Genomic DNA, 10,873 nt, shown 5'->3' on the forward strand with positions numbered 1-10,873 from the left:
AGCAGGTCCCACATCAGGCCTTGAATTTTAGGATGCCCTTGGGAAGGAAGGGTAGATGGGTAGCCACCATGTCCAGTGAACCCTGCTCCCACAGTCCATTGGTCCCTGGGGGCAGAGAACCAGCTCTGGAGCCACACTGGGAGGTATTCAAGGTGCAGCCCTGGCTGGTTTGGCTCAGTGGATAGAGTGTTGGCCTGTGGACTGAAGGGTCGGTCCCAGATTTTATTCCGGTCAAGGCACATGCCTGGGTTTCAAGCTCGATCCCCAGTAGGGGGCATGCAGGAGGCAGCTGATCCATGATTCTCATTCTCTCTCTCTCTCTCTCTCTCTCTCTCTCTCTCTCTCTCTCTCTCTCTCCTCTCTCTCTTCTTCTCTGAAATCAATAAAAATATTTAAAAATAATAAAGGGTAATTTAATTAATTTAATTTCCATCAGAAAGGTGACAATTATAAATATATTACATAGAATTCTGACTAAGGAGAGGGAGGCAGGGGTCTGTGACTTCAGAAGGAAGGCAGCAATTCAGAGGTAGATTAGAAGGCTCAATATTTAGTAAACAAATTATTGCAGGGTCACCTGGGAACAATGGGACACCGAGGGGAGTCTAAGAAACAGAATTAGCTCCTCCTTGCCTGCAACATTCAGATCATATTATGGTGCTAATGTAATAAACAGTTCCCTTCCTTAAAGCAGGTCTTTATCGGAATTCTTTTAGACAGGTAAAGGGGGAGGTTCAAGAGTTCTGAGTTTTTTGTTTGTTTTTTAAAAAAACAGCTTAAAATAAGCAAATCCCAAAAGATGTATTTTGGAGTAGCAAGCTCTGCTTCCCCAAACCCCCACCTGCATGATTGGGTAACAAGTAGAGATCACATAAGAGAAGTAATAAGAGTTATTGCCTCCCGGCTGGTGCCGCTCAGTGGTTGAGTGTCAACCCAGGAACCAAATGGTCACCGGTTCAATTCTTGGTCAGGGCATGTGCTTGGTTTTTGGGTTCCATCCCCAGTAGGGGTGCATGCAGGAGGCAGCCGATTGAGGATGTTTCTCTCTCATCGATTTTTCTATCTCACTCCATTCCTCTCTCTCTAAAAATCAATAAAACCATAGTTTAAGGGGTAAAAAAAAGTTATTGCCGATGTGCCAGGTACCACGCTGAGCGCTCTTTCCAGACATTAATTTGCTTAACCTTCGCAGGCTCTCTATGGGGTAGGTGCTATTAGAGCGACTTGGCACAGCTCAGAAAATGCAACCGCTGAAAGTTAAACGACTTGCCCGAGGTCACCAGCAGAAAGCGTCTGCTCCAGGATTTGACTTGGCAGCTCTTCGCCTCTCCTCCACCCTTGTCCTTCCGCCAGCTGTTCCTGGCTTTCCTCTGCCCCCAGGGGCCTCGCTCCAGACTGGCTGAGGCCAGGGCTCAGTGCAGCCTCACAGCCTCCCCTCCCCCTGCTGCCAACTGCTCAGGCCCTGTAAGAGGCCCACGCGCCTGGGAGAGAAGCTGCCTGTCTTGAGGTGCATGGAGAATGGGCTGGGGGACCTTTGTCCCCGTCTGGGCAGGGGGAGGCGTGGCCTCTGGTGTGCTGGCCTTTATGGCAGAAGGCAGATGGCTTGGGCAGGATTCATGGCTCCACCCTCAGTGTCCCTTTCCTGTGGGTCTGGGGCCCAACCCTACTTCCCTCTGCTTCCCAGCTGCACTGAGGAGTTTCCCAGACTTGTGGGCCCACGTGGCCAGCTCCCCTCACTTCTGCCCTGAGCCCCATCTGCCTGCTGAGCCCACGGCCCAGCCCTGCCCCCTGCCTTGCCCACTGCTCACCCCCAGGCCAGGCCTGAGCTCAGGAGCTGGAAAACGGGCTGGGACCAGACAGCAAACAGAGGTCTTGGCATTTGGGACCAAGCCTGGGTCTGCTGGCTGGACAGGGAGTGAGTAGAGACTAGGGAAGAATGAATAGGTGGAGAAAGGAAGAGGCGGCTGGAAGTCCCCGATTTCAGAGAGGGTAGCACGTATGGTATTTATTTACGGAGCCCTTGGCACGTGCCAACCACTACCCTAAATTCTTTGCCTGCATAATCGCACTGAATCCGCACTGCAAGTCTATAAAGTAGATATTATCACCTTCAGTCTACACACAGGGAAACTGAGGGACAGAGAAGTTAGGGGGACTGCCCAAGGGCATATGGAATTGGCCGAACCGGGATTTGAACCCAGCTCAGTCCACTTTTCCTGTACACAGGCGAGAAAGGGTAAAAGCCGGACTGTTAGAGTAACCCAAGGGGGCAGGGAGGCCAGCTGTCCCAGAGCCCCAGAGGGACGAATTTGTGTTTATGCCCAGGGTCTTCTCTGGCAGCATATGCAGAAGTCGAGCCTAGTCCCACTCCACTCCCTGCCGGTCTGGGGCTGCTACCCCTCAGAGCAGGACTGGGTCAGGACCGGAATGGGGCCCCAGGGTCGAGGTGCCCCCAGGGGGGTAGGCAAAGCCTGCAGGATGACAGACTCCAGAAGCCCTCCCTGAACAAAGACTGGGTGGGAGGCGGCCTGGTGTGTCCCCACCCCGCCTCCCCCAGTGCCTCTGAGCCCAGACCACAGACTGCAGCAGCCAGACAGAGCGAGCATGGCGGGGTTGGGGGCCGCTCGGCAGCTCCTCCTCCTCCGGCTCCTGAGCCTGGCGCAGGCCCAGCGGGTGGGCAGAGGTGAGTCGGGGAGGCTAGGGCTCAGGGTCGGCCAGGCAAGACCCGTCCTTGCTCAGACCAGTCAACGGGAAGGAGCTGGGGCTGCAGCTGCCTCTCCCGGCCCTGCCTGGGGCTGGAGGAGCCAGCGTGGTGGGGGAGCTGGGAGGCTGGGATGTGGGGTCCAGGAGCGGGAGGGGGCTTCCCGCTGTGGCCTCGGGAGGAATTCCTGCAGGCAGCAGCGGGGGAGAGGCTGCCCTGGAATCTGGGAGTCTGAAGTTAATTATTTGTCTTGAGAACCAGGAAAAAAGAGGCCCACAGTGGGAGCTGACTGAACCTCTGAGGCTGGCTCTCCCCCAGCGGGACAGGCGGGAAAAGAGGGATCAGAGAGGGGAACTGAGGACGGCTCCGCGGGGAGCAGCTGGGCTTTGTGCAACCCTCAGGCGCCCTTCCTGTGGGTGTCTCCATCATCCCTGGGGGCTCCAGGGGACCCCCAGCCTCTCCCGGACCCTCTAATCGTTCCTGTTTAGGCCGGTCTGGAGGAGGATCATGGGGGACGGGAGTCGAGCTGGGGTGGAGGGTATAAGATGCTGAGATCCCTTCACAGGCTGTCCAGGAAGGCAGCTGATGCAGGAGCCAGGGCAGAGCGCCATTCCAGGTGGCCCTGCGCGGGGAGGGGGCGGCAGCATGCACCAGAGGTTTGGGTGCCCACATCTGTTGGGCTGTTAGAACCTGGATGTGGGGGGTAGCAGGGCGGCTGAAAAGGTGGGTGGCACTTGTGAAAGGTCGCATTTGGACCCGCCGCTGGGAACCTGCAGGCGTGTGGGTTCGAAAGGCTGTGCCAGGGGCGGGAGGGCTCTGTCTTCAGTCTTCTTGGTAGAGACAGAGGAGAGGAGAGGCGGAGTGGGCTGGGGACGCCTGGATGGGACCAGAGCCGATGGGATGTGGGGGAGGTGCAGCAGCGGGGAGCTGAGCCCTAGCTTTCTGAGTAGGTGGGGGTGGCATTAAACCAGGCCATGCAGGTTTGGAAGAAAGAGGACAACGTAGGTTTTGGACTAGAATCTCCACCCGCCTTGGTGATGGCAGCGGGGTGGTGGGGAGAGTGGGTGACATTGGTCCCCTGCCTCACTAGTGTCCGTGAGAGAAACCCTTTTAGCCACTAATGAGCTGCTTCTGCAGGAAAGACCCTCCCACCACCCCCACCGGTCTGTGGGTGACTGTGGAGTTAGCTTGCCCCCTGCCACGGCTTTTCTGTCTCTGCCGGCAGGAGAGGAGCACATGTGAGGTGAAAGTGGCTCTCCCCAAGCCTGTGTCTGAGCTCAGAGGCCCCCCTTTCCCTCAACATAATGTCACCTAGAACCAGGGTCAGCTGTCTTCATTCCACCTGGCGCCTTGCAAGCTAGTGGGGCCCCTGCCAGTAGCTTCCCCAAACCCTTCAGGGAATGCAGCCTAGTCTCACTCTCTGGAACCACCCTGCCCCATGTGGGGTCCCCAGGCCCCTCGGTCACAGCCTGGGCACTGTGGCAGGTCTTCAAGGTGGGAACAGAGAGCAGAGTTGCAGCACCCCACCCCCCAATACACACACATACATGCACACACTCTCACACACACACACACACACTCACACGCACAGACACACACACACACACACCGCACACACACACACACACACACACACACACTCACACACACACACACACACACACACACACCCACACACACACCCACACACTCACACACACACACACACACAAACACACACTCACACACACACACACACACTCACACACACAGTCTCCAGGAACGGCGCCTTCTGACAGCAGGCGGCTGGCAGGGTTTGCTCACACCAGAGCCCGGCACCTTCAAGCAGCCGCCTTTCACACGTCAGCCGCCCTCTCCCGCACTTCAGCCTGTGCCGGCTCCTGGGCCCCCAGCATGGCGTGTCAGCTCCGGGCTGCTCCTGGCCACGTTCCTGGCCCAAGTGAGGATGAATGACCCTGATGTGCAGGGAGGCTCTGGTCGAGATACTCCCTGTGCCCCCAGAGGCCCAGGATCCCTGGGGCTGGCGTCTGACTGAAAGGTTCCTGCTACTTGGGAAAGCTGGTCTGGGTCACCTTTGTCCACTCAGGGCTCCCTCCCCCCTCCTCCCCTTCCAGATCTTCACTCTAACAGCCTCACAGACCTGTCTCCTTCCATGGATGACGGTGGGCAGGTGGACAGGGGAGGGGCACACATTGGGAAGATAGGACCCAGGACCTTGCTAGCCCCTCACCCCGAGGCCCATCCTGGATTCTTGTGCCTCCAGGTGGCGCTGTCTCCAGGGCGTCCCTGGGGCTTGCTGACATCCACGACTACCAGCAGCAGGCCCCCGCCCGCTCCTCAGACCCCGCTGGGGCCTCCCAGGAGCAGTGGTGCCCTCTGCAGGAGTCACTGAAAAGGCTGGAGGCTGAGGTGACACAGCTCAGAGAGCAGGTACGTTGGAGGCGGGACCTGTGTGCTGTGCGCTGTGCGCTGTGTGCTGTGTGCTGTGTGCTGTGTGCTGTGCGCGTGGGGTAAGGCAGGCCTGTGTAGTGGGAGGAAAGGAGAGAAGAGCTGGGCTTGGGGGAGGCGGCACTAAAGGACCCTAAATAGTTTTGTCTTAAATGTACATGGAGAGATTCTTATCTGAACAGTTCTTAATATCATTTCTTTCATAAACATGAAGAACCTCCAGGGTATCTGTTTTGTCAGCCCAGACCTTCATATTCTTTCATGTATTTGCAAACATTATAGAGCACCTATATAAGTGTATATAAAGCCCCAGGAAAGATTTTCAATGAATAAAGGACTTTAATTGTTGGGGCGGGAGGATGGGCTCTCCTCTGTCCAAAGGAGAAGCCTGGGGGCCCCATGCCCCTGGGGTCCGATCCAGACCTCAGGTCGTGAGAACTGTGACGGTTGAGCTGGATGCTGACTGACTAGAGAGGGGCCCATGTCTACCTGGACCTGTCAGATGTCCTTCTCATGCTGCCTCAGTTTTCACAACCCACAAGTCTGTGGGGGAAGCTGAGCCAGCACCTCCAACCCCCCAACTCTTTGCTCCAGAACAAGGACCTGCAGGAGAGGGTGAGGCAGCTGGAGTCCTGCGAATGCCGCCCCGCTTCTCCCCAGTGCTGGGCGCTGGGGCGGGCCTGGCCTGACGGGGCTCGCTGGGAGCCTGACGCCTGCACAGCCTGCGTCTGCCAGGGTGGGGCTGCGCTCTGTGGCCCCCGGCCTGGCCTGCCCCAGTGCCATGGTGAGTGCCATCCCACCTGCCTGGCACCGCCAGGGGCCTGGAGATGGGCCTGGGGGCCTGAGTGACAGCACTATCTCCTTCCCAGGCTGCAGCCACAATGGTCAGGCCTACGGCAATGGGGAGGCCTTCTCCCCCGACACCTGCACCACCTGCCGCTGTCTGGTGAGTTCCATGACCCACCTGAATGTCCCATACCTGTCCCCTTTACCTGGCAGCCTCCCTTTAGCTACCTGTCCCTACCCCCAAGCCTGGCACTGGTGGCCTTCAGCTGATTCTGAGTAGTTTTGCTTTCTGGGGCTGAACCCCCATGCACATGGAGGGGGCCCCCCGGCCCCTGTGGCAAACAGGGGCATGGAGGACAAAGAATGCTGTTGCCTGGCTTCCTGCATCACCCCTCTCCTGTGGACTCTCACTGTCCTGGCTCGTCCATCTGCCCCTGTCATCTACCCACCTGTTCGCCCTCACCTGCCTCCAGAGCCACCTTCTTCCGGCCTGTTGTTCCTCACTCTTTCGTTGAGGAAGGCCTTGGTCCCCTCCTAGGATCTCTCCACTCTGGGAATTTGGTGGCACCTGGGAGAGTTGATTTCTGGGATCAGGGAAGTGATGGGTTTGGGGGTCGGATGTCTCTTTTCTGCCCTTGGACCAGGAGTCGCCCATGACCCTTGAGCAGACTCAGCCTCTTGCTGCCCTGGCAGGCCCCAGCCTGGGGGAGGTTTCGGTCCTGGAGGCCCCACCCTCCAGGCTTGTGGTGTCGGTGCTCCACCCGTCTGCCTCCCCACAGGAAGGAGCCATCACCTGTACCCAGAAGCCATGCCCAAGGGGACCCTGTCCGGAGCCTGGAGCATGCTGCCCACACTGTGAGCCAGGTCGGCCTCCTGCCAGCCCCAGTCCCACTTCCCATCCTTATTCTGGGGCCCCGGGGCCCTGGTCTGCCACCTGCCACCTGCCACCTGCCCGGAGGGTGCCTGCCCACTCATTCTGGCAGGGCTAGAGGGCTCCAGAACTGAAGCACAGTCAGCAATATCCTGATTGTGGCCTGGGGCTACAAGTGCCCTCCAGGAGCTTCTGGTCTTACTGAGAAGATACAAGATCAATGAACACGCCCTGGCTGGTAGCTCAGTTGGTTAGAGTAGCAGTCGCCAACCTTTCTGACCTCACGGACCACCAGTGTTCCGAGGACCACTGGCTGGCGACCGCTGGGTTAGAGTGTTGTCCCCATACACCAAGGTTGTGGGTTTGACCCACAGTCAGGGCACATGCAAGAATCAACAAATGAATGAATGCATATATAAGTGGAACAACAAATCAATGTTTCTCTCTCTCTCTCTCTCTCTCTCTCTCTCTCTCTCTCTCTCCCTCCTCTCTAAGATCAATAAAGTAAAAATAAATAAATAAAATCCAATGAACAGATTAAAAGGTGTAGAAAGGCAATAATTGGCAGGGGAATCCTACCAGCCAATTCTCTCTCATCGTTCTCTCTCACCAGACCAGGTGCCAATGGGTTGTCTGAGCTAGATCTTCAAGCGAAAGTGGGATGTCACCAAAAAGAGACAGTGCTGCAGGGTCCTCTGGACACAAGATCGGGGGGTGGGGGTGGGGGGCGGGGAGGTTGCAGGAAATCAGTTTGGAAAGGCCCGTGGGAACAGACTGCTGTAAGCCATGCAGTTTGAACTTCCTTCTGTGGGCAATAGGGAGTCACGGAGAGTTGAAGAGCCAGAGTGTGGCATGTTCAAAGAGCTGTTTTAGAAGTAGTCATCTGGCATTATGCTAGATGCAGAGTGACCAATTAGGGGACTGTTAAAGCGGAGTCAGGGATGGCTGTGAGCTGCAGAAGGAGGGGTATTTCTAAAGAACGGGCAGGAGCTGGTGATGGGTTGGATCCCACGGACGAGTGGGAAAGGAGGAAATAGTGGAGTAGGAGGGCAGTGGTGCCAGTGAGATGAAGAGAGCTGGGAGGAAGCGGAAGCCATGCTGCTGGGGCTTGTTGCCAGCTCATGATCAGGGAGACTGGGTTGTCGGATTTAGCAAATAAAAACACAGGATGCCCTGTTAGATTTGAATTTCAGATAAGCAAGCCATACTTTATTAGTGTAAGTATGCAACGTTTGAACATGCACTAAACAAGTACGAGTTGTTTATCTTGTCAACACAAGAAACATCCAGACACATAAATAATTTTTATAAGAGTGTGTTTGAACCAAACTGATGACATAAGCCGAGGAGCAAGCTCTCAAAGGTTCTGGCGCATAACAGATTTGCAGCTTCTTTAATGTATTTGAAATTAAGGAGGGGAGATAAGGAAGGTTGGAGAAACCAAGGCAGGAATTGGATTCCAAGATAGTTAAGATTATGTGCTCTCTTGAGGGTGGTTTTGGCTTATTTCAAAGGTGTGTTAACCTAGTGGCACAATAAAAGCAAAGATAACTGCCCCCCCCCAAAAAAAAAGAAAAAAATATAAATTTTTTACTAAGAAGTTGTATGCCTGGGCATTACTGCCCACCATGATCTGCCAGGTTAGGAATTCATGACCAGATCACCCTGTGAGGTTACTTTCCAAAGAAGCCCCTCCCCCTTTTTTAATCCACAATCTGGAATTCAAATGTAATTGAGCATCCTCTTCTCTCCCCGGGAAGAGCCTCAGCTGGAAGTGGGAAAGGTGAGACAGGGGCTCTGGAGGCAGTGAGGTCTGGACATGTAGCCTGGGAGTCTTGGTGGGAGATGAGGAGTGAAGTGGAGTTGATGGATCTCAAATAAAACCAGAAACATGGCCGAAGCTGGTTTGGCTCAGTGGATAGAGTGTCGGCCTGCGGACTGAAATGTCCCAGGTTCAATCCCGGCCAAGGGCATGTACCTGGGTTGCTGGCACTTCCCGAGTGGGGGGTGTGCAGGAGGCAGCTGATCGATGTTTCTAACTCTCTCTCTCTCTCTCTTCCTCTCTGTAAAAAATCAATAAAAAAAATATATTTTAAAGAAAAAAAAACAACAAAAAAAAACCAGACACACGCACACACAGCCTGGAGGCTAGCCCATATTATGTCTTTGGTGGAAATTTTTTTTAACAAGGCACCCTGCCCTAGCTGGTTTGGCTCAGTGGATAGAGCATCAGCCTGCGGACTGAAGGGACCCAGGTTCGATTCCAGTCAAGGGCATGTGCCTGGGTTGTGGGCTCGATCCCAGCAGGGGGCGTGCAGGATGTACCAATCAATGCTTCTCTCTCAATGTTAATGTTTCTTTCTCTCTCTCCCTCTCCCATCCTCTAAAAAGAAATTTTAAAAAACATTTTTTTAAAGGCACCCCTTCCTTAACACTTCCATCAGCTGTAAATAATGGAAATCGACTGATTATGTTAGAGTCAGGCGCTTTACTGCCATTTCCTGGAAAGTGGGAGTAAATACCAAGGTCTCTGCCATCGACCACTCGAAGGTGCTCCCTTGTCACGGGGCCCTCCCGGATGCTCTGGCCACAGCCTCTGGGTCTCTTACTGGGGACGGGCCTTGGTGTTGTAGGCTGCCCTGAAGGTCCCGGGGCTGGGGAGACGTGGCAACCCGAGCCCTGTGTCACCTGCACTTGCCAGGTAAGGGATCAGAGCCTGTCCCCACCCACCATCACCACCCAGGTCCCTGCTGCTCTGCTGGTAACCCCAGGCCTGGAGGCGCCACCCCAACCTGGGGCCTGCCAGGGCTGCTGCTGCCACCCAGGCATCGAGGCCCGGAGCCCGCTAGGCCTGCCAGGCCAGCGGAGTAGCTCCCAGTAACCTGCAGTGGAGAGGGAGGGAGGGCTCAGTGTCTGCCCCGCAGGCAGGGACCGTGCGGTGCCAGGGGCCCTCGTGCCCAGAGCTCACCTGCCTGGAGAGCTACACCCCACCCGGGGAGTGCTGCCCCGTCTGCCGGCCAGGTGACCTCCCCACCCTGCCTTCCCTCCAACCACTCAGCCCCGAGGGTCCGGCACCCCTTTGGGGTCATGCCTTCCCGGGGGTGATGCCCCCCCACCCCGCTCTCACCTGACCAGCCCGTCATCCTGGCACCCTCCCCAGGCTGTGAGTATGAGGGGCAGCTTTACGAGGAGGGAGCCAGCTTCCTGTCCAGCTCCAACCCTTGTCTCCAGTGCTCCTGCCTGGTGAGTCCCTGCACCTCTGCCCAGGCCCTACTCCTCCTAGGAGGTCCCCTGCTCTCAGCCTCACATGTATTCCGGGCCCTTCACTCTCTGCCTGACCTGTGCCCACTCCCAAGGGTGCCCACACCTGCCTGTTGTGCTCTCTCTGGGAGCCAGACCCAGAGGCTTTACAGCTGTTGGTATGTTTACAGAGGAGCCTGGTTCGCTGTGTGCCCATGAAGTGCCCGGCCAGCCCCTGCCCTGAGCCAGTCCTGAGGCCTGGCCACTGCTGCCCGGCCTGCCCAGGTGAGCCCTGGCTCTTTTCTAGGCGGCTCCAGGCAGGGCTGTCACGTCATTTCCTCACTCAGAGCCCACCCTGCTGGCTCGGACCTGGGGGTCCGGGAGCTCAGATTCTGTCCGTGCCACACTGTGGTGGGGCCTCTGAGTGAGTTGCTCTGTGCAGTTCCCTGTCTGTGAGGTGTGGGTAATGATATGCTACCTTAATAATGCTGACTAGTACCTACTGTGTGCACCTAAGACCAGTGGGCCCTGGGCAGACCACTAGAGGGTGACACTGCATCTCACACCAAGACTGTCCCCAAAGCAGGAGTGGAAGCAGGCACCAGGTTCCATGGAACCTCAGGGGGAGGAGGAGTCCTAGCCCAGGGGGGCACAAGAGGGCAAGCGTCCTGAGTGAACCTTGAGGATAAAGAGCAGTTGGCCAGGTGGAGGGTAGAGTAAGCCGAGGCCATCCCAGGAAGAGGGGGGAGCTAGAGCAGAGGCGGGGACTGACACTCAAGAGGGAGTTTGGTGGATGGTAGGTGGGAAGGTGCAAGCAGACAGATCTC

General features: G+C 56.4%; 1 protein-coding gene across 1 annotated transcript in view; it reads left to right on the forward strand.

Moving 5' to 3' along the window:
* Positions 1 to 2,604: 2,604 nt before the first annotated feature.
* KCP (kielin/chordin-like protein) overlaps positions 2,605 to 10,873 on the forward strand; it is a 27,695-nt gene continuing 19,426 nt past the window's right edge. The window contains exons 1-6 of the mRNA XM_015568867.1: positions 2,605 to 2,683; positions 4,816 to 4,863; positions 4,965 to 5,131; positions 5,744 to 5,933; positions 6,019 to 6,095; positions 9,731 to 9,818. Of these exons, the coding sequence (XP_015424353.1) occupies positions 2,605 to 2,683; positions 4,816 to 4,863; positions 4,965 to 5,131; positions 5,744 to 5,933; positions 6,019 to 6,095; positions 9,731 to 9,818 (649 nt within the window). The remainder of the gene's footprint in view (positions 2,684 to 4,815; positions 4,864 to 4,964; positions 5,132 to 5,743; positions 5,934 to 6,018; positions 6,096 to 9,730; positions 9,819 to 10,873) is intronic.

This window comes from Myotis davidii, unplaced genomic scaffold (assembly GCF_000327345.1).
Source record: "Myotis davidii unplaced genomic scaffold, ASM32734v1 scaffold705, whole genome shotgun sequence".
NCBI lineage: Eukaryota > Metazoa > Chordata > Mammalia > Chiroptera > Vespertilionidae > Myotis > Myotis davidii.